We start from the raw sequence: 27392 nt of genomic DNA on the forward strand, positions 1-27392 counted from the left end.
GAATTACATTCCTTCTCCATTTGCCTTTCACAAAAGCAGTGGGAAATAGTTCAACTTTGACTTATTTGAGTCTGATTGGTTCTCTGTCCTCCATATCCCATGCTGAGGTGCACATGCAGTGTGTGGCTCCTCGTTGGATGTAACCAAACTCCTTAGAGGAGCCTGTTCCCCGTCTGTATGCACCTGTCCATTGCACTGCCCACACTGGCATTAATAACTCAATAAAATCACTGCAAGATCCTGCTGTGGAGGGGCAGATTGCATCTGCAATTGGCCTGTGTGCAATAGAGAAGTTCACTAGTGTTTTAATTACTATGTAAATGAGCTTTCAGATTCCTTGGGCAAAACTTGTGTGCTTCTCCCTTTAATTACAAGATATCACACTGAATACCAATAGCACTCAGCCCCAGTCACACTGAACTGGTTTGGATGCTGTGTGCTGGGAACCTCGCTACAGCTCTCCCACAGCCCCAGAATGTGGGGAGGAGCCGAATTAATAATTCCCCATGAAGCTATCTCTTAAAAAATCCTTCTATCTATTGCCTGACAAATGGCTGTGAGCTGGTTCAATTCCTCACCTTCATTTGTTTATTTGAACACAGCTGAGGAAGCCAATGACCAATCTTTAAATTGGCAGACTGAGAGCAAACATGGGTGAGAAGCCTTTGGATAAAGCACATCAACCTCCAGAACGAGTCCCCAGAGCCCTGGGGAGGTGACCCTGCTCTTGGGGACCTCTTGCTCATGCCAGGGGTTTCCAGCCATGACACTGCAGGCACCCCTGGTCTCCTGCATGGCAGGTGTACCTAGCCCTGCTCTGTACCTGGCACTACACACCAGGTGTGCACACACAGCTCCACACCCAGCACTGCCACCCCACACTGCTCCCCACACCCTGGCCAGGTGTGACTCCTCCCGTCTGCCCAGGGACCCTCACCCTTTAGAGTGCTGTCACATGCTGGAAGTTGGATGAAGGGGTCTGCAAGTGACCCCAGTGCTGCTCTACTGCCAGCAGCACCCCAGAGTGGCCATCACCCCACACCTGGTGGCACGAGCTTCCCACAGGCATTGCCCCCATCCCCTGCCCCAGCTGCTCACCAGCAGATCCAGCCACTGCACTGAAATGGAGCAAGCCCTGAGTGTCTGCTAACAGCATATTTTTTCCTATGAAAGAACATTCAGATAACTAAAAACGCAATTACTGTTGCTGTTGCACATAATAATTCTTGTGTAGTTTATTGAAAATTATTTCCAGTTTCTTTGCATTTCAGCTGATCTAAATGTTACCTCAGGGGCACCTGATCATCTGTGGCTGTAAGAGAGAGAATGTTGAAGCCCAGAGTCAATGATTCACAAAGCAGCTGAACAAGCAGGGGCTTGGATGATACCCACATTTTCTGACCGGAGCTTTTTCGCCGGGCAGCCTCCGTCGATGGGGTGAAGCATGTAGTACAGGCGGACTTTGCTGGCATGCTTCCGGCTCTGGAGTGCAAAAAGAAAAGAAGAGGGAGAACTGAAGTTACAAGGGGTTCTGTTGCTGTGCTCACTACACCAACCCAGAGTGACATTTCACATCCCCTTGACAAACATATCCACCACTGCAGGATAAAAGGGGGAAGGATCCAGGTGAGGAGCACTTGCACTTCTCAGAATTTTCACAGAGCTCTGCACCCAGCTGAAATGAGCTGTGGGATGAAATCTGCCATTAGCAGAAGAAATGGTCCACCCTGGCCCCTCTCCAAGTCCTGCTGAGTGTTCCAAGACACAGCAGGGATCTGACAGCAAGGGAAGGACAGCATTTGTTGTTAGACCATTTCCACGGTGGGGCAGGCTGAAAGATGAGGGTTACTGAGCTTCAGCCAGAGACACAGCAGCATCCTGAGGTGTCAGAGGCACACACACAGACCAAATCCACAGCTCCTACGCTTCTAGAATGATAAAACGTAAGACGGGTAAAAATCTTCCATGAGGGAGACACGAGCAGGTTTCACTCTGCCTTAGGGCACAGCTGGAGCTCACAGGCAGGTGAGGGTTGGAAGTGACAGGAGATCCCCTGGTGACCCCAGCAGCAGCAGCCAAAGCAAATCCTTGGGACTTCCAAGACTTAAAGGAAGATTTTAAAGCTTCTACAGCGAGAGCACAGACATAAACCTTCAAAAGCCTGAATTACATCAGGTCTTGTCTTCCACCAGATGCAGGGGGGTAAATCTGGCAGCCACAAAATACCTGCACCCAGCATATGGGCAGCAGAGACACGGGGACCTGTTACCATGCAAGTGTTTCCTTTGAATCACCCCTTCCAACTGCCCCACAGAACAAGAGCACCATAATATTATAATTTCAGATCAGTGAAATTGCAGAGCTGCTATTTAAAAATATTAAATTATCATTAGCATGTTCTGGAACATTCTTTTTCCTGTGGTATAAACTTGGAGCTAAATTTGCAGGGAGCTATATTTGCATTCACATGCAGAAATGTGACTATGCAATAATATTTTCCACAAAGCAAATCGGTCAAGATAAACAATGTCAAATATCTGTCCCCAGCTTGTCTTCCTGCTGCATTTAGTAAATGTGACCTTCCACGGTCAGAGCGAAGTGCAGAAACCCCAAAGCTCCAGCTATCAGCTGAGCAGCCCAGACAGACAGTGGCTGTGTAATTAGAAAATGACAGAACAGATCTTTGAAATGCACAGCACAGAGGTGCAATGCCACTCCTGCTCCTTGGTCCCAACTTTCTGCCTGGAGTGATGCTTAGAGGGTCCCTTGCACCACACAGGGCCAGTCAAACATACCGCAAAGGCACCGTGGCCAGAGTTTTTCAGCTGAATTTCTTCCCTGAGCACTGAGACCCCGCAGAGCAGTCAGCCTCCCTCGAGTCATCCTCCCCAGAGTCACGAGGCTCTTCCCTCGGTTGGCTTAACCCAACACGTCACGATGCCCACGCGCACACAGCCACAGCCTGCTCGCTTTTCAGGGGAAAAAATCTGGGAGGGGTTGCTGGGTGTGTGTAAGCTGCAAAGATGTTAAAAGGAATCCTTTTTACGGTCCTGCTCCGTGGCACTCAGCTGGACCAGAAATGGTGCCCAGATGTCAGCGTTAAAAGACAGCAAATCTTCAGCCTTCTGTAAAACACCTCTCACCTTTCTGGGTGCATTTGTTTGGATTTATGAAAGCCAAGGTAAAGAAATTACTTATGTTTGACATAATTTAAAACTACACAGCTCCTTATGCAACCTTGTTATCTTGTGGTCATAAAAGTGGAGCTTAAAATCATCCCTGGCCTCCACACGTATGTGGTGAGCACCTCCTTCCCTCTGCGGAGCAGAGGAAGCACAGCCCATTTGTCACCCATTTTATCTCTGGCATTTTCTACATTTACATGTGTATTTATCATCCCAACACCCCAGCAGGAGCACGGCAGGAGCACAGTGATTATTCTTAGTGTGCTGCTCGCAAACAGCACTGCGGGTTATCCTCTCCCTGCTGAAAACCTGCAGCTGCAAGGCACAAGGAGGGGCCAAAGAAAGAACCACAAACAGGAGCCAGAAAACTGGAATAAACTGGGATAAACTGGGATAAACTGGGATTAGGACACCTCCAGCTCCCATTTTGACCCATCTCACCACATGCACAAGCCTTAGGAAAGACAAAACTTGCCACACTGCGGAATGAGCACACACTGACCCGTGGAGGCACCTCCAACAGCCACCACAACCTCATTTTGGGTGCAGTCAAGGTGTTTCAGTGCCCCTGAATATTTCTTTTGTAGCTGTACAAAGTGTTACACCAAAGGCATTTTCACTTTCCTGTCTCTAGTGGGAACAGCACCTTTTAAAGGCACTAAGTCTGGTTTAATACTGCAGGCTTGAAAACCAGCCCTGACTATGCAGGGAGCTCAGGGTCTGTTTCCACACAACTGCTGCAGAGTTCTGCATCACAAGCTCATTTGCTACTGTAAAGCTCATCAATAAAAGTAAATAAATGGATCATTTCTATCTCTATCAAATGTACTCTAATACAGATCATGGCAGAGACAGCAAAGTTCTGGCAATTCAACCCTAAAACATAAAAGGGCAAAGCAGAGCTAAATTGTGCTATGAAATGCAATTTGATTTTGCACAAATTGGGTTTTGCAGCACACTCTGCCTGGAGCAAGCGGCGAGAGCAGGCTCTCTGGGGGAGCACAGCTGCTCTGGGACACCCTGTTCACCCTGTCTGATGGAGGGGCTTCTCATCCCTTCTCTGTGATGTACCAGTGGCTCTGGGGAGGACTGAGCCATCTCCCTTCACACAGCTGAGGCTTTATAGCCAGGGGTCACCAGGTGACACAGACACACATGGACCTTCCGTTCCCTGCGTTTGCCCAGGGGTCTGGGAGAGGAGTCTCCTCACCAGTGCGTGAGCTCAGCAGCCCACCCTGGCCCCAGAACTGCTCCCACTTTACACCACTGATTCAAGCTGATCCAGCAGGCTGAAACACTTTGCTTGGCAGGGCCTTCTTCCCATCTCCTCAGGTTCAAATCAACTGTCTCTGCAGCTTCCCCCAGGCTGTGCTAGCATATAATCTCATTTCCGTATTCCCCATACATCTCTTCATCAATCCCTGTGTAGTACAGGAGAGATCCTGTACTGGCAGCTTTATGGTTTTGAGAAGTTCAGCTTTCCCCTCCTGCTCCTCCTCCTCTGTGATCTCTTTAGTCGAAGGCCAGGGACCCCCACACTGGGGAGCACGTGGCTGCACCGAGCTCCAGCAGAGACACAGGTGCCAGATGAAGGAAGGAACCACCATGGCAGCCCAAACAGCTGCAGCTTCTCTTAGTCTGTAAAAAAATATTCTTTTTCAGAAGGCCACAGGTTGGGTTTTAATCCTTTTAGTGTACACTGTGTTGATTTTTTTGTGTGCTGGCAGATTCTTAATTAAATTGCCATGCAACACGCAGTCACATGATTATACCAATTTTATTATCTGTATTGGCCCCACTCGTAATCTCATCAGAAGAGAGAAAGTTCTTTTGGCTGGCCCAGTTCTGCAAACCTTGTGCAGGAATCCAGGCACATCGTCCTCCAGCCCCTTTCCCGAGCATGCTGTGCCCAGGAGCTGTGCCAAGCCGGACGGCACCGGCTCCCCGCACGGGACTGACTCCCGGCACTGCCGTGCCTGGCTCTGTGCTTGGTTCCTCCTGGAAACTTCCTCCACTGTCCCACACCCACAGAGGGTCAGCAGTGACACTGCTCAGCAGGTGGCCAGCGCACCTCAAGCACCCACGTGGGAATTACTGGACCTGCTGACCTGAACGACATCATTCTGGAATTTATAACTGCTGCCAAACAACCTTCCAAATTTCTACTGGAATGGAACCAATCTATTTCTTCCTCTATGATATAACAACATCCTCTGCGTTTTTTAAATAGACAGGAGAAGTATTTTCAGCAAATGCCTTCCCTTTTCTGCCTCTACTACCCACACAACAAACATTGTCAAGATCCCTGTGGTTTGCTGCAGAGCTGAACTACCCGGCTGTTATTCCAGACGCTGCTGGATGCCAAAGTCCTTTTTCTCCTTTTGTAATTTTTGAAATGCCTCATTTATAATTCATGGTCATTTCTATCAACTTCCCCTTTTTCCTCCATGAGTTAATTTTTTAAATTTTTTTAAAAGTGTTTACTCATGCTTTTGCCTTCCTGAGCACACAGATATGTGTCTGCAATTCCCAGGTGCTCAGCTGAATTTGCACCCCCATCAAACTGGTTGCTCCAAAGCCATGAGAGGCACACCACTGTTTTGGACATTGATTTGTTTACACATTAAGGCAGCTACTGAGGATCTATTCAGCCAAGCAACCCCTAGCTCCACTTCCTTACATCTGTGATGATTCCACCCGGCTCCCCAGGCTGACTCCAAGTGGGGATCCTGACCCACTGATGAATTTTCTGTCTCAGGAATCACCATTTCCACTGGGATCTTCAGCTTTACTGCTTCCTATATTGGTTTTGACTGCAGCCAAAGCATCTCCTGTCCAACACACTGCTGGGTACCCTGTGGAGAATAACTCTCCTTAGGGGTGCTGCCAGAGCAGCATGGCAGGAGCAGCTGGGCTCAGCACCTGGCTCACATGGTGCTGCCACCCACAGACCTGTCCCCACAGCCGGGGCCACCACGGGCACCTGCTCCTCCCCAAACCCACTGGCAGTCCCTTCTTGCATCTTGACCTCACATTCCTTCTGCAGGGGGATCTTACATCCACACTAATGCAACCACACATTTCCTTCTCCATTTTATTATGTATTATGGGTTTTTCCAGGCAATGTACCTCCCTGAGCAACCCCACTGAGCTGAAGATGTCCCTGCTCTTGGCAGGGGTTGGACTTGACCTTTCAAGGTCCCTTCCAACCCAACCCATTCTATGATTCTGTAAACATGCCAAGGGAAAGGGGATGCAGGGACAGAGTGAGCAGGCTGGGAATTTCTGAAATGTACTCCACACAGCAAGCTAAGTCCTCGCTGCTCACCTGCAGCTGCAGCTCAAGTCCCTCATCTCGGGCCACACTACTGCTGGGTCCTGCTGCTCAAGGTGTGGGTGGACTTCACTGCCAGCACAGCCCATCCCAGGAGCAGGCAGAAGAGTTAACACAAATCCCATGTCTGCCGTGCACGAGCTGCCCAGCAGCAGCTCCACAGCAGCAATGCTGCTGCTCCACATCTCTGCTGTGTGGAACAAATCCCCGGCACAGCGCGACAGTGCCAGTCTCTGCTGAGCCCGTCAGCCCCGAGCGCACGGGGGCGGCTCTGTCACAACACACAACGAGAACTAAAGACTGCTTTCAAACACACAGAACCCCAATCCAAACACGGGCTGCAAGTTTGAAATATTGAAGACAAGCAAGAGAGAATACCTGGAACAAAGAGGTGCCCAGGAAGATCAGGATCAGGAAGGAATGCTGAGGAACAGCACGAGCTGCAGGAACTTCTCTCCCAGGGACACTGGCCAGGGTGAGCCAGCGCAATCGTTCTTTGCTCTCATTCCATGCAGCTCTAATGTGACATCCCTTACACCTCTCCATTCCTGCTAACCCTGGGGTCCCATTTTCCCAGTGTGTTTTACTGCTGCTCTGAAGGACCTTTTAACTTCAGCTATTTTTAGGCAGCAACAGGCCTCTATGCAGAGGTACCTGGGAAGGGAGCTGTGCACAGGGCTTCATCTGCGCTGCTGTCTTTGCTGTTTAGCAACAGATTTTGACACTGGGAGTGCATTAAAAATAATGTTCAGCCATTAATGTTGACAACAGAGTAGTAACACAGAGCCTTGTAAAGTCCCATCCCGTCTCCACTGGTTCCCACAGCACACTGTGACACAGCAGCTGCTGCTGCCCTGTGTGCAGAGAGCAGGCACAAACCTTGTGCCCTAAAACCCTGGCACCCACCTATCTCCCTCTTATGCAATGGGTGGCCACGTTTACCTCATATATTTTAACTGGGGCTGTTACCATGGCACAAACTGCCAAGGAATATCCATAGCAGGCCTGCATGTGCACAGAAAAAAACCAGAGCAGCACCTTCATCGTCTCTGCCACACAAATATGTTCTCTTCAGCTTTTTTCCTCAAGCCAAGGTTCTTCTTCCCTTCCTCCTTCATCCTCTGAAGGATTTCCATGTCACTGCCACCAAAGCAAGACACAACATGACAGGTGAGCAGCAACATGTGAGAGAGATCATGGCCAGCAAATGTCACGTTCCCTTCCACGATCACTGACATCGGCAGAACCTGACACACGACAGCCCTGTGCAGCCTTCATTTTCAGCTAAAGCACATCCTTTCCACTCCTCCATCCTGGAAATGCTTGCAGCATCACACACAGGGAGCCGGGAGTAGAAACAAAACATTCCAGCTCCTTGTTTTCTAGCACAGCATTTGTTTTGTTAAATAGACTATGTGCTCTTGCAGCACATTAATATTTTAGACACAGGATTGCCTTTCTGAGCACACACATCTTGATCCTTAAGGCACTAATGTGCCAATAGTAAACAATGTTTATTATTCCTTCAGACAAGCCATCACTTCATGCCGTTTCCAGCCAAGGACAGCCCAACTGGAAGCAGATTAACCCCAGCACCACTCCAGCCCGTGCAGACAAGGAGTATTGATGAGGCTGTCGATATCGCTCGCCTGCTTCGCTCCAGAGTGAGAAATTCCACAGTGCACAGCTCCGGAGAGGAGCCAAAGGGCATGGCACTTGATTTGTTCTCCCCAGCTTCTTCTGCATTTGAATTTTAATACACTTTGCCTCTGCCCTCCCCTGCTGCTCCAGCACAAGCATTCAGGCAGCATTCCCTCATCCCATAAGGTGAGCCCACACTTGCACGGCCCCCTCCTGGGCTGCTCTTCCTACAGACCTGCATCTTCTGTCATTTTAAATGGAAAAACAAAGCACTCTCTGAACACCTGAAGCAATAAAGATTATGGAGAAAATGGAGAAGAGCATTACAGCAGCTTGAGGAGCAAATGTGGTGATGAATGTGCAGCTCAGGCTGAAATCTGAGAGCAACTTTGTATATGAGGTAATTTTCCTGCAGGATTTTCAAGGGGAAACGCAAAAATAAATGGTAACATCTTCCTAATGGCTGTGAACACTTCTACATAGAGATGAAGACTCAGAGCTAACTAAGAAACCTTAGCTCTCTTTGTTTTAGCTTTTTAATTTATAGAGCACCTCACCAAAGTGATTAATATAACCTCTCTCAAAGACAGAGCTGGAAAGAAATGTTAAATTACAGGTAATCCAGAGAGAATCCGGCACCAAAGAGGCTTCCAGCTCCAGAGGAAAGAAAGATGCAGAGATACAGAGAAGAAAAACCTCATTTCTGGGGCAGAGACTTTCAATGGCACTGCAGCAAGCGCAGCACAGTGGAACATGAGGTGTGAAATGCCCTCCCCAAACTGTCCATCACCCCGTGTCCGGCCACCTCCCACCTGGCACAGCCAGCCATCACCTGCAGTGGAGGGATTCTTCACACGAACAGCGACCCTGCTCCCTTTTGTTCCTCCCAAGAAGGAAAGGGGAGCCAGGGAGCCTCAGGGATACTTGGCATGGCACAGCAGCACAGTGAGTGTCACCCAGGGACTGCCCCAGGCGTCCCTACTTTGCTGCTTTATTCCAGAACAGAAGTGGGAATAGAGTTTTCTGATACTTCAAGGGACAAATTAATTTGCTTTAAGAATTAAAATTGCAAGTCCACACTCATTTGGGCACCAACACCAACCAGTAAGATTTGTCTCATCTCGCAGTCACGGCTGCACAGAAGTGCCCAGCACCAGCCCCTGGAGACGCTCGGCACCGCAGCGGGCGCTGAGCTCGTTAAGGCATTTCCTCATTTGGGAATGTCACTGCAAGTCAATGTCCCAGGCAGCGACTGGGCTCAGCTCTGTCCTGGGGTGAACCCTCGAGAGGAGGGCAGGACCTGGCAGTTTCACCAGGACGGGAAGGAGAGCCAGGGTGCACCAGACACACCAGACAAAGCCAGAAACACAGTTGCATGAAGCACATGTAATAAAGGCAGTATTTGCTCTATGTGAAGTTGGAAGCAAAAAATGCTGCAAACATTCTGATCCTTTCGTCATTTTTCCACTACACTTGCCCTTGGAAATAATATCATTTAATACTGCATGACTGACATAAAATCATTTTTTATTCCTGGCAATGTAGCGTAGAAGAAAAGTTATTGGTTGGTGATTTGGAGAAGGAGATGAGACAGAGATTGGAACTGACTATTCCTGTTTGGCAAGATAAAAACGTCCCCCTTTCATAGGCTGTTTCCCTCTATTTTCTTACAGAGAAATGTCTTATTTTGCATGCACAGAGAGCCAGGATTCCAGTCCCTGACACAAGGGCTGCAGAGCTCACTTGACTGCGCTAGTGAGGCAGTGGATCAATTCCCTTTCTCTCCAGGCTCACTCACGAAGGATAAGTGTGCTACTGACCAAAACAAACCCAGACAGAGCCCTGGCACCCAGCATCCCTGGCTGCACCATCACCAAGGGTCCTCAGTGCCCGTGGATAGCCAGGCTGGCCATCCCCAGGGCTCCTGAAAATTTGTAGAAAAGTTAGTCTTCTGAAGTTGATATTTCCCCTACAAAAATAATCAGTTTTTAACCATACAGTACTTTCTAAAAGTAAAAAGGAAAGAAAAGAGAAAGGTGTGAAAATTGTGACTGGCTACTTTGATACTTAAAAAGAAACAGTGAATTTTACACTCCTGCTATTTACTAATGGCCTGCAGCAAGGGCTGGCAGCCTCAGGCAGGATGGAGCCCCCAGCTCCACCTCCCTAGAAAACCCCAGGGCAGGTTTCCAGCCTCTCACCGTGCCTGTGGGTTCTTGGGACGAGGGTGCCAGAAGGTTACCAGGAGAAAGAGCATCACACTCAGGAGTGGCAACCAGAACAGGTGCTCCAAAGGAATACTGCTCCCTGTCGAGCAGCAAAGTGTGGCACAGCCACAGGGCAGGGCCACTCCTGGCACTCTGGGCCACCGGAGGGGATCCTAAGTAGTCTTTACAGCTCACTCACTCCAAGCCTCTGCTCTGTGTTATGCAACCCAGCAGCAAGGTTTGGGAATGACACTATTGTGCCAAACATCTACAGTGTCTGCTGGGATTTCACAGCGGATGACAAATGAGCACAACACCTCGCACTAAAATATACAACAGAAAACAGTGTTGTTTTCTATATTTCAAAAACATCTGCCATGAATTAATGATTCAGCTCATACCTACAATGACAGGCACAAAGGAGAGAAGATTGGCTGAGCACCCTGTGGCTCACCAGGCACTGCTCCTGTTTCTGCAGCAATGCTCCTGCCTCCTGTAGGCAAAATTTGGCATCCACGGTGCCCCATATCAAGATCTGGAAAGTGTCCCTAAAACTGCAGCCATCAGCTTCACTGAGCTGTCAGGGATCTCTGCTGCACACAGAGGGCAGCCAGAGGAGCAGTTACAGAAGAGCTCCTAAGAAATTCACCAAAACAGACACATAAAGTGCCCTACAAGCAAGCGTACATTCTTGTTCCCATTGTTAATTAATGCAGCACAGCATCCTCAGATCACGTACATTAAGCTTCCTGCACATTCTCCACTGGCCACACGATTGTCTCCCTCGTGTATCAACTGCAAAACACTCAAGTCAAGCAAACACTTGGAGTAACTTCATCTTCCAGGTCCCTGTGCACAAACTCTGCTTTTGTTGAAACTTTGCAGACACTGGTAGTCTCCATGTAACCAAAAACAGAAGCAAAACACACCCCTCCCGTGAGTGCAAAAGTCCCTGGCTCATCACACAGAATCACAGAACTGTTTAGGTTGGAGAAGACCTCCAAGATCACCAAATCAAACCAAATTATTCCATATTATCCAAATATCCATATTATTTCTACATTACATATGATGACTATACAGAGTTAATATAGTTTATTCTCTGTATACAAACTATGTAATATAGATAATGCAGACATGGATCACTTCTGGAGTCCTTCAGGACAGGCTGGACCATCTCACATACCCGCAGGGTAGGACGGTCCCTCGTGCACAGCCACCACACAGTGACCCTGCACCTCTTCTGCATTTAACCTGAGAATCCCTGTTCTCCCACTGGGTGAACACCAAGAGCCCCTCATCATGGCAGGATCTACACCCAGGCAGTGGGTTTCCTTCCCTGAAGGATTTTACAACATCATATCCCTCCATAATTTCCTCCTTGTTTAATAGGAATGTATTTAAGTTTGTTTTGAAGATATGCAGTGCTGTTAATTGCTGTTCTAACATGTCTCTAATAATCCATCCTTTCTAATTATTCATTGCTCTTAAGTGCTTAAATACATTCACAAATTCTAATCTATTCTCTGCACAATCAGTGATTCCTACTCAGCAAGCCACAGTGCAGCACATTTAATACAACCTGAGCTTGTTTTGCTGCACTCTTAATTGCTCTCCTTGCTAACTGTGTTTCCTTCAGTCCTGATCAAATTGCAGGCTGACTTGGCAAAAACAGAAGAAAAAGCCAGACATGCAGCAGACAGCGCTGCAGTGACACCACTGACAGATTAAGATGCCACCAGCAAAAACAGTTCTTCAAATGCTGAGTCCTCCAAGCAGAACTGCAATGGTGGAGTAGCAGACCAAGAACATCCTACCTCGTAATGGGCCACACGCTGGGACTCAGAGATCAGCTGAGCACTGCACACCTTGCAGTAACTTTCAGTGAACAATTCTTGGTCGATGTCAGAGGATTTCATCTGTGCATGACAGAGAGAAGAGACAAGAAGCAGAATCAGTTACAGAAAGCAGGCAGATGCGTCTGACAAGGCTGCTATAGAGCCAAGGGCAAGGCAACACTTGAGCCGAGCAGTTCCTGTCACCATGAGGGAATGAAACCAATGTTATACAGGTGTAAATGTCACCCACAGACATTCCCCACCACATCCCCAATCCCTCCCATTTGGAGTCCCCAGGTTTATGCACCAACAGCCCATGGCAAGTGTTCATTCCCTGCCCTGGGCAGACCAGAGCAGCCCGTCGCTGCTGCAGCGGGAGCAGTTGGACACAAGAGGCCAGGTGTGCCCAAGCAAGAGCCACCTGAGTGCCACAGACACAGCACAGGTCCTATGGCATGGCTGTCCTGCCACGACATCCCTGTGTGAGCTACTCACGAACAGCTGTTCTCCACTGCCTTTCCTGTCTAGAAACACCACGCACAGAATCGTCTGCGGCAGAGATCGCTCGTGGCTCAAAACATGCTTGACCATTTGTTATACAACGTAAAAGAGCTTATAAAGACTTTTATAGAGATGGCAAACAGCATCACAACCTGGAGGAAGGTGGCTTTAAGCTGGAAGAGCACTCTGTTGTATTTCCCAATTTAGATGTGGAAGAGAATTGTTTGGATGATTTACTGGGCTCTGCTGTTCTCCAGCAGCTGTTCAAATATTTACATGTTCCCCAGAATTTTCTACACGTACATTGCACCTTTAAAACCAGCTTGCTGAGTGCTCTGATTCACAGGAACATGTTGCTCCTCTGTTCATAGCTTCCTCCTTGTGCCACCACAGGTATACAGATCTGAACTCACAATCAAGGGGTGCATGAGGAAAGTTGAGGCTTAAGACAGACTGAACCCAAGCAGAGCCAGAAAACAACAGAAGCAGCTACATAGAGAGAATATTTAAAACCAACCCCTATGCAAAGTAAGAGGGAAAAGAGAGGCTGGTGCCTTCTCATTAATGCCAAAATAAAACCTATTAATTCACAATCACAACAAACCTGAGCATAATGAAGACTGATAATACAGGTTTTACAGAGTTCATTCCACTGACTGGGAAGAAAAATAACATGGAAATGAACAGGCTATGAGATGTCATTAGCAGACAAAGCCAGGTGGAGAAAGGCCGGTCAGTGCCGGGCTGTGCAGCAGAGCTGGAGGTGGTTATGCCAAATCCCCGGTGTCCTGCCATCCCGCGGTTACTGTGGTCCCTGCATATTGCATGAAAACAAGCAGCTGAGCTGACACCAGAGACTGCCAGCCTGGAGAAACCAGCCGGCCCTGAGCTCCAGGAAAAGGTTTGCTCAGGTGTTCTGGTTTACCAGACAAAAACAAAAATCTCAGAGCTCCTCTGCTGCTGCACTTGCTTTTTGTTCGATTCTGCAAAGATATTTGCTTGTTTTCTCTTGCTATCTGCCTAATTTTAATCTTCATTTAAAAGTCTTCATTACTCTGTCCAGAGAGATGTTGCACTGAGAAACTTTCAAAGACACCAAAAGACCCTTTTAGGAATACAAGAAGTGTTGCAAAATTGCATCAAAAGCAAAACAGTGGAAGGAAGAAATCTCACTTAACTCCAAGAGATTGACACAAAACAAAACCAAAGAATCTCATTAAACCTCAATCCAGCAACCAAGCCAGAGACAGGTAATACCACCTTCATTTGCATGCAGCCTGCAATGCTAGTACTAACCCTCATTGCAAAAATCAGAGTGAATCAAAAGCTTCTCAGTATTAGTTCAGCATTCTGGGCTCTGATAACAGAGCCCGAGTCTATTTTCCTCAAATGGAATCACCTGTCCTCCTTTATAGCAGCAGGAACTGGATCTCAGGCATCTTCCCTAAGCAGTAATTTCTGATACAGGTGTGGGCTGCGTTCCCCTCGATATCACAGGTTCAGCACCAGGAGAACACGGTGCTTCTGCTACGATGCAACTGTTGTGCATCACAATTCATGTGTAAATATTTGAGCTACATAATAAAAGTCTTTCTGGAATAAGAGACCCTCACATAACGCACCCCTACACAAAAGTGACAGGAACTCCCACTCTCCTGCCCAGCTCCCAAATCCTGGTGTATCTTCCCTGCCAGCAGAACCACGCTGCTCTGCCTGGCACCACCTGAGCACCTCAGTGAGGCACAGCTCCTGGCTGCCCCCATCCTCCTCTCTGCAGAGGACAGCCTGGCACTGCATTGCTCTGACCTCCCCGAGCAGCTCCTCAGATCCCAGAGCTGTCTCCCAGCTGCCACACTCCCACAGGACCACTGCTGGAAGGATGGGGGGACCCTTCTCCCCAGGGCAGTTCAGGGAGCAGCTCTCTTTGCCTGGATGAACAGGTGAGCAGGGGCAGATCCTGAAAGTTCCCTGTGTGCCCAGGAATCACAGCAAGCCCGGGGCTGCCAAAGCCTCCAGGACTGAAGGCAGGGTCCCCTTGTCCAGGCACAGGAATACAATCAGGAGTCCTTGAGCCTGCCATTCTGGCAGAGGGTTTCACTGTTGCTTTTTCCAGGCACTACTTTTTCAGGGTGATGAAAAGTACAAGGCAGAGCAGAGGGGAATGGGGATTAGGGGGAACAAAGGAACAAATGGAAGCAATGCCTCCTTCATGCTTTTGCATGAATATATTAGGCTAAACTGCTATGAGGATTTAAGCATATGGAAGCTTGGCTACTCAAAATAATTAGAAAGCTCTGGTAACAATAACTGCTCTAGGTAAAATTAAATTTTGACAAAAAAATAATATATTCACCTTAGCAAGGAAGATTTCCACACAAGCGATCCACAACTAGCATCCATTTATAAAAATCACCCTTGCAAAGTTGCCACTGAAACCAAGACAGCCCCAGAACAAGTTTAAATTCAAGCACCAGTCATTGACTTGAGAAAATGGAAAATTACCTGTCCCACAGAAATGCAACAGAGGAGCAAAAGTCTCTTCCCCTCCTCAGCAGCCGCCAAAGAACATCCAGCTAACATGCAGCTATGAAATGAACACGCATGAACACGCAGTGAAATGAATGCCCCTCTCCACCAGACAGGTTTTAAAGCTGCCACAGTCCCCATGGTGGCACAGCTGGTCTTGCACTCCGGCCTCGGGGAAGGTCCAGGGCTGGCATTTCCCCGGGGATCTGCACAGGGACCCCGTTATGTGCAAGAACCAAATTCCTGCTTCCTACAAAGGGAGCGGTGCAGAGACGCCGCTGCAAGGCTGCATGATGGCTTCTCTGCACAGCTGCAAGGGCTCCCCTCTGCAGCAAGAGGCACACTCCAGACATGAAACCCTGAAAAAGAACACAGCTTGAGCTGTGGCTGTCCAGCCTAAAACCAGCACTTGCTCCTCTCTGGAAAAGCTCCCTTCCCCATTTCTGTCTCATCTCAGATACACTTTGCATTACCCTTCTGTGGGTTAATCCAAACAGTGATTTATTAACTTCTGCCTGCAAGTGTGATAAAGAGAGTTCATAAGCAATTAATATTTATGTATTTCTAATCACTTCATACCGCTGTGACTCTCTCCCTTCCCACACATGCCTAACTACTCCAAGAGTGACCAGCCCTCAGCTGATCTCACCTCACAGCCCGTCTGTCAAAATGCAGCCCTGAAGGGAGGGGTGTCCCTGCCACCAGCCATCAGCATGTCCTCGGCTGTGAGGGACACTCAAGGGCAACCACAGGTGCTGAGCAGGGTGGGACATGTCCCTGAACACTCTCACACTTTTCTTGCTGAGAAGCGACGAATTAGCATGGGGTTCATAGCCTTGTCACCTGGACACAAACTGTCGTGCTGAGCAGAAGCACTCGGTCTGCACACTGAGGTAGAAATATCTGAAACTCCTAGCGTCCTCCTCCTCCTCAGGTGGGGACATGACAGGGCCTCTACCAAAAATGACAATCGCTTTGTGTCCTTCCGTGGGGTTTATTATGGCCTCCCGTGCCCCACTCCAGTGCAAAGTCCCCGCCCTGCTCCAGATCCACGGCCCCTGCACACGTCAGCTCAGCATCTCCAGGAATGGCTCAGTGTCACAGGAGACCTCATCTGCAATACCTTGTGCCATATGGCTGCAATTCTTCTCAGCAGTTTCAATGACTAACAGCTCAGTGAAAAGTCAATTTGATCAGACTGACACCAGGTTTTGGCAATGCCCAGAAAGGGTCTAACTAAGCTGCACTAAATTTTACAGCATAGCAACCCACAACCGACATCAGAGACATATGCAAAGCCAAATTCCTTTCTAAGGAAATGCTTTGCACCAGCTGAGTTCCTCCAGGTGGGGTCACATCCTGAATGCGACCCTGCCACAAAGAAGAGTGGTGGAAGCGCCCTGGAATTCCTGTACACATTTTTTCTATTGCCCAGTTGAGGACAAGGAGTGCCATACAAAACACAGGGTTAAGCAAGTTGTTTTTTTCCAGACAAGAGAAGAGAAAAAAATTGTGGTCTCTTATCCAATTTAGTCTTGAAGGCCTATAATCATCACTTTTTCCAAAATTAACAGCCTCTGAAACCTCCACACTGGAGCACAGGAGAAACGGCAACTGAGCATGTGCACAAATGCCAAACGCAAACAACAAGCCAAAAATTAAATGTCCTGATTTTCATGTTATGAATTATTTGTGGCTTTTGCTGCTGTCACTCTCCCATGGATTAACAACTCATGTAACACCTCCTGTTTTTGTCTGTTGTTTAATTTGTCTTGCAATAAAAAGAAAAAAAGACTTTACTAATAATTAATGTGCTTTGAGCAACTCTGTCACTGCACTTACATCAAGGCATCTGAAGAAATGCAAAACTGCCTTTTGAAGTGCCTGATTTCCCAGCACCACAGGACAATGACTGAGCCTGTTCCATGAGTGCAATTCTCCTCCTGCTTTTATTGCCTTGAGACAGTCTGGGTGCTGGAGGTCACAGCAGCCAGGAAAAGGGCTGGGAAGGGGCAGCCTGGGGCAGCTCTGTGCTGCTGGCTCTCCCTGACAGCCACAGACAGGACAGGACAGGACAGGACAAACCATCCCATGGTGAGGACAGGACTCTGCAGCCCACCCTGCGCTGGTTCAAGAAGCCCAATTCACAGCCATGGGATCTGCAGCCTCAGCCTGAGGCAGTACCTGGATTCCTCTGCTGTCCCTCCATAATCCCAGAGAGGTGGAGCAGGGCAATGTAACAGAGCCCAGATAACGCTGTGTCCCAGAGGTGGTGGTAGAGTGTCCCTACAAGCCACATCTCCAGAGGATGTGTGTGCTATTTTCAGATTTTCCCATTCTCCTGCCAAATCAAAGATGCTCCACGTCCCTCCAGCTGCGCTGCACATCTGCCATCTCTACATGCTTCACCCTCCCTGCAGTTCTTGTTTGGTTTGGGGTTTATCCCAACTCCCTCCATTCCCTAAATCCTCTACAGAGTCAATTTGCTTCACTTCTGCACTGAGCCTTTGATGCATTTTGACACGCTTTATTGGAGCCTTGAAAATCAGAACAAGATTGTGTGTGGCATGAGCTGGGGAGCAGGAGGGATCCTGCACGTGGCTGCTGCATGTGTCAGCACAGAGATGAGAGGTTGTGGAGAACAACACAGGGGAGACAGAGCCTCAACCTCAGCACCCCAAATGCCTCACTTCACACAATTCCCAATTCCCTCCCCCCGCCGTGTAAGCAGGCAAGTTGCTCATTTACTGATTTACTGGGGTTGGCTTTTTGATAGAAGTGCCCAAGGGACCAAGTTGGACGGGCCTTGGAGAAACCTAAGCTAGTGGAAGGTGTCCCTGCCATGGCAGTGAATTGGAAGAAGATGATATTTAAGGTCTTTTCTAACCCAAACCGTTCTGGGATTCTGTGTCAGGACTAAGAAAGGTACAGTCACACAACAGTGCCCTCTCAATGGATGGAGATGGTGTTTTTGAAAAGAGCCTCTCAGCTTTCACACCACTGTGGGGAGGAAATTGCCAGGGAAGTCTCACTGAGTTCCCAAGACTCATAAGCTCTGGGCTAGGGGGAAAGCTGCCAGATGTTCCCATCTCCTCACCTAATCATCAAGGTACCATTTCTATAAACAGAACCAAGCAAGAAAACAGCCTTAGAACACATCAGGAAAATCAGCAGTGCTCGGTGGCAGAGGGAAGCCAGGCAATAGCAGCAGGGCCAAGGGCCAAGGTGTGCCTCTGCAGCCCCTACCTCACCACACCAGGCAGCAAAGCACCCACCTGATGGGGGAGCAAAAGCAAGAGACTCGAGCTTGTGTGTGGCACTGAAATCCAGCCGCTGACTTTCTGACCTGCTGCCTGTTAGAAGCGGGAACAAAAGGCAAGCAGCGGAAATCAGAGGCACAAAGACAGCAAAGGACAGATCTGGGCGTGCAGTGGAGACAAGCCCTCCATGCCCCAAAGTGCCTCAGGGGAGCTGAGGGAAGGCCAGTGCCAAGTTTAGAGGGAGTCACGCTGCAATGCTACAAGTAGCATCACTCCTTTCCCTACAAATTCAAGTATCCCATTAAGCACACGATTTTTTCTGATTATTCACACTACATCGTGGAGCAGGGTTTAATTGCAAACATGCGCTGATTTGAATAAAAATACATTTTAAAAAAGAGATTAATATACTGTGACTGTTTTAATACAGTTTGTAGGAATTCAAGGGAGAGCAATCACATTTTGTGCCTCAGGATATCGACTCTGGGCACTGCACACTTCAAGGACGGGCTCTGTCACTCCCTCCAGCATGGCCAGGTGGCACAGCTCAACCTTTAGCAGTGGGGACAGTTCAGAAACTTCCCGAAATAAGGGTTAAAACAGACCTGTGCAGGCTCCACAGAGACTACTCTCAAGACAGAGGGGCTGCTGGAGTCATACGCAGAGGGAAGGGCCTCTCCTGCTCGGGATGGTTCACAGAAGAGGGGCCTTGACCCAGGACCCAGCTACTGCAGGAACAGATTCCCCTTGAGTAAGCCCAGGCCTGCCAGACTGGGAAGGAGTCCAGCACAGCCTGGTCTAAAAGCCTGGTGCCTGCTCCCGCTCGCCTCCACATCCCGGGGCTCTCCCGTCCCCGCTCTGTCCCATCCCAGTGCCCTGGTGGCACGCTGGTGGCAGCTGGCATTGTCCCCAGGCAGGGCAGCGCTGCTGCGGCCCCCGGGCCTGCCAGGCCTCGCGCCTCGGGCTCACGCCAGAGTCAGGGGTATCCTGATGCTCGTGGTTGCTATGGAAACGGTGGGTTCTCACCAAAAGACGCATCAATTCATGTTTCATGGGCATGGGCAGCCGGGCTGGGGACAGCCGGTGCCAGCAGCCACCGCTGCCCAGTGGGGCCCGCGGTGCAGGGGGAGCACAGGCGAGGGGCTCCCGCTGCCCTTCCCTGCAGCCCATCAGGACAGGGTCAGTTTTGGAAAAGCAGGACCTACGCTTTCCAGGGGCTCCCTAATAAAGTACAAAATGGCAGGAAGCGAGGCAAGCCAAATCCCATGCCGGCAGCCCGTTGCCTGTGGTACTTTGCATAATCAGGGCTTGTCAGTCCCCATCAGCTTCAGCTCAGAAACCCAAGAGGAAAAGCCATGTAAGGTGGCAACAGACTTAGAAGAAGCCTCCAGAGAACAAATCTGTCCATTGCTGATGGGGGATTATTTTAATTCTGGATCCCTGATAAAAGCCTGCATGCTTGCCTATGTGGCTGAGCTGAAGCACCTCTTCCCAAAACCACAATCAGCCTCAGCAGCACTAACCCCAGATCAGTTCACTGTCACTGCTGACAGTGCTAACACAAGCTAGAGACAGCAGAGGCAGAGATGCTCCCGGTTATCCAGGAGTTTTCAGCTGAGGTTCAGTGTGTGGGGGCTGAGCTCCTCTCCCTTCCCCAGGATGGTTCCACTCCCACCCTGTATTTGCCAGCCAGAGATGAATCACCAAGTGCCACCTGCTAGGATTTACAGGAGCTCAGGTGCCACCAAGGCAGCTGAGCAACTGTGGCCAGGAACCCTCCCTGCCTGCCATGACTGCTAGACTGTTCCCTACAGCCACAGCTCTGCTACAGCAGACCTTCCTGTCATCAATTAAATTATTTAGAAACTAAATACCAGGAACGCAAATGTTTCCAGAGTCCCCCAGTTAGCACAGAGCAACTAAACCTCTGGCTTTATTTAACTGCATGTCCAAATTCCACATCCTCTAAAGGGTATCAGCAGATTTCATTAAACTCCTTATTATCATGTAATCTGTCAATTAGCTTTGTGAGCACCGGCAAACAAGGAGCTTTATCTTAAGTAAAACATAAAACATTTACATCATTCCTACCGCACTTTCTTTATCTTTGCCCATCTTTAAAAAAGATTTAAAAAAGAAAAAACAAACCCCTCCTTTTGTTTGCATTTGCTGTCTTCTAAGAAGTAGGAGCATCTTCCACTCTCAGCCACACCAAGCAGAAGCACGCTGGACTTTCAAGTTTTATGTCAGACCTGTCTCCCCTGTGCTTGGGAGCACCTCAGCAAGCCACCTGGGGTAATTCATGTTTCATTTTCTCCACTGCAAAAAACCACTGTTCTGTCTGTTACCAATAGATGAGCAGTGAGAAACGTTTGCATCAATGCCCACTGCAGTACTCCAGCCCTGTGTGCCAAAGGGTCTCCAGAAATGCAAATGGTTCTGGTTTTGTGAGAAATTAAACTGCCATTGCAGAAGGGCTGGAGCTGGGTGAACTCTGGGGTGGGCACTGGCTGCTCCTTTCAGAGACCAGCTCTGACTCATAGCTTTGGAAAGGTCTCCCTTTCCCTGCGTAGTCTGAGGACTCCAATTCCTACAGTATTTATTTGGCATCCCCTGTGGTACTCAGAGGCAATAGAAAGGCATTAAAACAAGCTAGTGTGTTTCATATACCGTCAGTTTTCCAAGTGGAGTTTGTAGGTTACCCTGAACCCGTGGCTGTCAGCCTTATGGTCTGGCTAGGAGGAGAAAGGGCTCAGAAATACTCCTCATATGTTCTGCAAAACTAAAAACATCCCAGCTGCTTTGTAACGTCCTGTATAAGCCATTGCCAGAGCAGAACACTATGAACTGGCTCCTCACATCCCTCTGTCTTCACTGCCCTGTTCCCAGATGTGGGGATCTGCTGGGACCCCCTTGCCTGTGTCTCTGGGAGCAGCAAGGGGGGCAGCCTGGCACCTCCTCACCAAGGCACAACAAGCTGAAAGTGCAGTGAGAGTGAAGTGAAGCAGTGAAGGCCTCTGATAATTAAACAGAGAAAAGAACAGGTCCCCACACTGTGTGGCTCCTGGCCCCTCCAGACTACCATGAACTACAGCTGTGTGCTTAAAAATTAGACAGATTAATTATTGCTACAATTAGTAGTATTGTGAATCATCTCTGGTGGCAGGAAATAATATTGTCATAAACTTGTCTAATTGCTCAGTATTTTCAAATGAGCAGTTGAATCCGCAGTTATCATCTTGATGCTTTCACTAGTGACATTGTAGGATGGAAAACACAGAATTGATTAATTAATTTTCATTTAAAGTCAAACTAAATTCTGGCTTGCCTCCACCACTCAGTGCTGTCACTGAAGCCAAGACTGAAGCTCGGAGGTGGCAAGCACAGACATGGAAGACACCACCAGCGTCCTGAGATCCAGGGTTACAGCTGAGAGCAGGGAACTGCCAGCCTGAGCACCCTCATCACACACAGAGGCCACAACTGTTTCTGCCTCTGATACAATCAGCTCACATGTGCTTATTATATATCAAATAATAGAGGGGCTTGCACAGCATTCTGCACAACAGCAGGTTTAACCGACTAATTTATGGTTTCAAATGCAGTGGGTGTTCAATTCCATCCCGTTCCTGGGGGTTTCTGACAAGCCACTCTTGGTGCTGCAGATCCAAGCTTTTCCCATTTTCTCAGTGAATTTTGAAACCAGAGCATGTCTCACCTTCACAGCTCACTGCTGGGTGTCATGTCTCTGGCTACATCCTTCAAGACAGCTTTAAATACCAATGTCTCACTTCACCACCAGGTACACCCACTGTTTTTAAGTGGCTGGATCAAATTTAGGAGCAGTTTTGAGTTCACAGTACGATTCCCCATGTCTCCTCGTGGCTCACGTCACCGAGAGCTGTGGGTGCAGCTCCACCACACCCAGCTCACAGGCAGTGGGGACCCTGCTCAGGTGCCCTTTGTGACACACACAAGTAACATGGATGTGATATATAAGCAAGTATATTGAAGCAGGAGACAAGTGACACCTCTAGGGCCTCAAGTGCTGAGGACAATAAATTGGAAAGGTTTATTTATACTCTCCCACCTCCAGGATTTGTTTCACCAACAAAGATGCATTGGCAAAAAGCAGGTCTAAGCTTAACTATACCTTCTACACCATTTCCCCTTAAACAAGGCAAAGTAAATATATTTCTGCTTCAGAATTAAGATCAGCGATATTCTTCTCCCCCATTGCTTTCTAAATGAAACTCCAGAAAACCCTTTTTGAAGCTTCCCAAATTCATTTCCAGACCTGCTCCCCGCTGTGCTCAGGAGAAATGGATTAAACGAGTCTTTTGAAGAGCAGTTGCCCGTAAGCTGCTCTGGGGACAGCTCAGCTCAGCTGTTTCCATGTCTCCTGGAAGCAGGACAGACACCAGAACTCCCAGGACCAAACTTGCATGTACAGGCAAAACGCTGCCATTAGGTGAGTGCTGCACCTGAGGCTTGAGTCCCAGGCAGCCAGGGCTGGCAAGGTCACCCAGGTCCCTGACAGCACAATAAAGGCCTAAAACTTGTCAAGCCCTGCACAGCAGGCAAGTTTTGATATTGAAAATATTCATCGCCAGCCATTTCTAGTTAATGAAACAGAGCAAACTGTCGAGGAAAATGGGAACATTACAGTAAAAACAACAACAAATTAAACTCTAATGCAATTAGACAGTAATTAGGGATCTATCCTCTGGGAACATTTTGGAACTCTGGGTCTTTCTCAAAATCTGATCCCTCTGTAACTTTATTCCTTTCTAGTTAATAAGGAAGAAGCGAGAGGCACCACTCCCCTGGTTCCCTGCAAAAAGCCATCTTCTGCTCTGCAGGAGGTGGTGGCAGGTAAAGCATTCACACCTCCTGGCCAAGGAAAATACCCAGCAGAACAGGGTGCAAAGGGAGAACAGAAACCACTGTCTGTGTCTTCTGCAAGGTGACCAGAAACACAAAGACCCAAATACTCTTGTGCAGGAGCCAGGCTGAGCAGGCACAAGCTGAGAGCAGAGCATAAGCCACCCCAGAAAACACAGCTCTGATACAAGCCACAGCTCAGAAAAAGATGTATTTAATACCTCTTGACTTTTTAAATGTATTCACAAATGTACTCCTATATATACCTTAAGTAAATCTCTCAAGCTTGCTGCAGGACAGAGCAGGGAAGCCTTTGGGCATCAGTCCCTGCGGTGCCCTGGGCAGGGCACAGGGAACCCTCAGCACCCACAGGTGCCCCACAACCTGTGCACTGCCTGGACTGCCTCCACGACACCCCAGAGGGCAGGGGACATGGAGTGTGCTACCAATAAAACATCGAGGAAATCACAGGAGAACTGAAATGGAGAGGCAAAGATGCACTGTCCCATTCAGCCATTTCTCCATCCAGGCTCATCCACACAGTGCCTGAGGGTTACAGCAAAGCCTGGCGCTGCTAAAGCTTCCTCTGGGGGACACAGACACAGTGAACACTCTCTCTTCAGAGGGTGAGGTGGTAGGGCATGAAGAAAAGCCTTCTCTCCATTCCCTCAGGCTGCTGCTATTCCTGGGGACAGCCCTGTCTGCATTTCACAGCTCCAGTACTTCTCAGCAAGGGGTGTTTTTCATGCTTTGAAAAGAGTAATAAAGCTATGTCCTGCTACCTGCCCAGCAGATATCAGGGAGATAACCCCCTCTGTACTCAGCAGAGGAAGATATCTGTGCAAGGAAGGGAGGTGGGAACTTTGACCTTCAACTGTTTCTGTACCCAGATCTGCCCTTGGGACACCCAGAGCCCCATTCTGGCCTAGAAATTGGCCCAGTTCTGATCTCTCAAACCAGTTCTGTATCTCAAAAGTCACACCTCTTTCCTTGGGAGCTTAACCCAGATAAAGTGAGAACCCCAGATCCGAAAGTGTCCAAGGCACCAGTGCAAGGACCAGCCCCAGGATCCCACAGCCATTTCCAAGAAACTTTGAAGAACTCACCTAATCGTGAAAGAACACCTTGCAATGGAAAAGGGTATGATTAGAGACTTAAGGGTCTCAAAAAGATACCAACTTTTGGTCAAAAGTTGCTTCCTGCAAAGGAATAATTCTCAGCAACCCCCACTATTGTCTGCCCTTAACCACTGGCATGAAAACTGTCTGTTGGGGGGCTTGGGGATATTTCCTCCCTCCCTGCAGGGAGGGATTACAAATCCACCACCAGACAGGCATCACCATTCCCAGGTAAATCCCCAGCAAAGGGGGAGAGGCGGTGCAGGAGCCATAAATCCCCAGAGAGAGGAAGCCAGCTGCTTGTTGTGAGCAAGGTGCTCAGTCAGCAAGGACCAACCGGCTGCACCAATTCCTCTGCAAACTGGAAGCAGCAAATAAAACAAATCCAAGCAAATATCAGCCAAACAACTCCTTACACAGCCTTTTCAAGTGGGGGCAGTCAGCAATGCTGCAAATAGCTGGGGAGGCCTCTCAGGGTGCAGCACACCTGGAAAAGTGAAAGGCAGCAGCACTGCACCTCCTCTGTGCTGTCCAGGGCAGGAAAAGGCAGAAAAGCCCGAGGGAAGAAGACTGGGTGCAGAAGAAAAGTTAAGACTGAGCAACTCAGAGGCAAGGGAAATGACTTCAGAAACACCCCAGCCAGTCAGGCACACGTAGAACCATGGTGCAATGTATGGACAAAGATCAATTATTTGGAGTGACTCAGAAGTGACTAAGAATGGTCAGATAAAACCACTTGTAAGGACTGGAAATCACCCCAAATTTTGAAACTGTCCCACCCCAGGATGTGGCTCGAAGGCAGGGTCCTCCCTAGGGTCAGGGATGCAGGAGGTGCTGGTACAGGGACACTTGTATCAGGAGCTTTATAACCTACGGGTCTACACTATTCTGGGAGTAACAAAGGATTCCTGATCTCCTGCCTCCTGATAAAATCAGGGGGAAAGCCCCATTTGTACTCTAGAAAGCTCCTGCACTGCCTCCCCTTCCTGTCCCTTCCTACAGCAGATGAGTCACTGTCTAGAGCCTTTAGCTAAACACCTCTTACTGTTTATCAGGTCCCTGCTGCTCCCTGCCCCACAGCTCAGTGCAATAAGCTTAGGGTTAGGGTCAGGCAATGCTCCAGGTCACTATCCCTTTCGTGAGGAATGACGAGGGTTCCAAAACTCAAACCCCTCTGCCCGGCGTCTCCCTTTCTGAGCTGCTCCTCCCCAAGAACATCCCCCTGCTCACCTCTCACCTTCCGGGCCCGGTGGTTGTGTTTTGCAGAGGGACTGCACGTGTTCTCGCAAGAGCAAACAGCACAACCTCACGCACAAAATACAAACTGAAGATTTTTAACTCAACGCTCTGCAAATCTTGTTCTTCACCAAATACCACACACTAGGTCACTTCAGCATCACGGGAGGTTAAAAGGAGTGTGTGGCTGCCCCAAGGACAGGCACCCAAGCATGACTAGCATCAGGAATTAGGGCGGCACTGCCCAAGTCCGGTATCACTAACCGAGATACACGAACCGCTAGCAATCCCGACAGCTCAGGGGTCAGCTGCCAGAGACCCTTCACACAGCCCAAACCAGGAGTAATTTCGCTCACGCTGTGTCAGGAGCTCTGGCTGGGCTCTGACCTACGGAGAGCCCCAGAGCAACACGTGTGGCCGGGCAGCCCCAGGGCGCTCTCGGACCGATCCGCTCCGCAGCTCGGGGCTGTCCCCGGGGACGGCGGCCCCAGCCCGCGGCTCAGCGGCCTCCCTGCAACCGGGCTTCTGGTCTCCAAGCCCCGGTGGCTTAGGAAGTTCTCCAAACTTCCCAAACAACACAGAGAACAGGCTTATTTTCCTGCATCTACAGACATCCACGCTCGTACCCCAACAGCCCCGGCAGCTCCCGCTCCCAATCTGGCCCGTGGGGACGCCTGTGCAGAGCTCGTTCCGGCAAAGCACCCCGAGCTGCAGCTCCCAGCAGCACAGGGGCTGCCTCCCGAGGGTCCTGCACCCAGAGGCCTGGATACCTCCGGACGCCGCCTCACAGGTGGATGCTGCAGTCCCTAAAAACTCCGCCGGGAAAACACTCCGAGGTTTGGCGCGGGTCTGGACCCCCGGCAGGGCGTGCGCCGGTCACCATGGACCAACGCCGTGGGTCTGGGGGTGGCGGGGGGCAGAGCCACCCGCTCCCTGACGGGTCGAACCCGCGTCCCGGCTCCATCCGCAACAGCGCTGCCATCACCCAAGCCGCTCCGGCAGCGGCTCCCAGCCGGGACCGGATCGCCTCCCACCGCCCGCACTGACACCGCTATTAACAGACTCCGATTCCTCTGCAAACTTTCTTCCAACTCCCATCATCAGATCCCCGCAACCACCCCCGCGCGAGCCGCCGGCTCGGTGCCCGGTACCTTCGGGTCCGGCCGGTACCCCCGGGGCCGATGGTCAGTGGCTCCAGGGCCGGTGCCTCGGGCGCGGCGGGGCCGCTCCAGCCGGGCGCCGCTCCCCGGCTCCGGGGCCGCCGCAGCCGCAGCTCCGGCTCCCGCCGCTCCGGCGAGCCCAGGCCGAGTGCGGCGGGGGGCGGCGGGCGGGGCCGGGCCGGGGCCGCGGCCCCCCCCCAGCAGCGCCATTGGCCCCGCCGCGCCCCGCAGGGCCGCCCGCAGCCCCCGGCCTCGCAGCTCCGGCCCCACCGCCCCCGGCCCCACCGCCCCCGGCCCCACCGCCCCCGGCCCCACCGCCCCCGGCCCCACCGCCCCCGGCCCCACCGCCCCTGGCACAGCCTGCCCGGGAACCTGTGCCTGCCCCTGGATCTCTGCAGGTGCTCCAGCATGGGTTAGCAGGGACTTAGAACAATCTGCTCTAGTAGGAGCTGTCCACGTCAGGGAGTTGGACGATCTGTGCTATCCCTTCCAAACCAAGTCA

The 27392-nt window shown here is 49.9% G+C and overlaps 1 protein-coding gene across 2 annotated transcripts in view; it reads right to left on the bottom strand.

Annotated features, from left to right (window-relative positions):
* Nucleotides 1-27018, bottom strand: part of ZMAT4 (zinc finger matrin-type 4) — a 46943-nt gene extending 19925 nt beyond the window's left edge. The window contains exons 1-3 of one of the 2 annotated variants that reach the window (XM_005530795.3): nt 26882-27018; nt 12185-12286; nt 1393-1482 (exon numbers count right to left, since the gene is read on the bottom strand). In XM_005530795.3, the coding sequence (XP_005530852.1) occupies nt 1393-1482; nt 12185-12286 (192 nt within the window). In that variant the 5' untranslated portion in view covers nt 26882-27018. Of the gene's footprint in view, nt 1-1392; nt 1483-12184; nt 12287-15208; nt 15272-26881 lie in introns of those variants that run through there. The other variant, XM_088068414.1, reaches the window with a different exon arrangement.
* Between the last annotated feature and the right edge of the window lie 374 nt (nt 27019-27392).

The sequence above is a fragment of the Pseudopodoces humilis genome, chromosome 30, assembly GCF_049639895.1.
Source record: "Pseudopodoces humilis isolate 2021_Gansu_Grassland_sample_001 chromosome 30, ASM4963989v1, whole genome shotgun sequence".
In the NCBI taxonomy this organism is placed as follows: Eukaryota; Metazoa; Chordata; class Aves; order Passeriformes; family Paridae; genus Pseudopodoces; species Pseudopodoces humilis.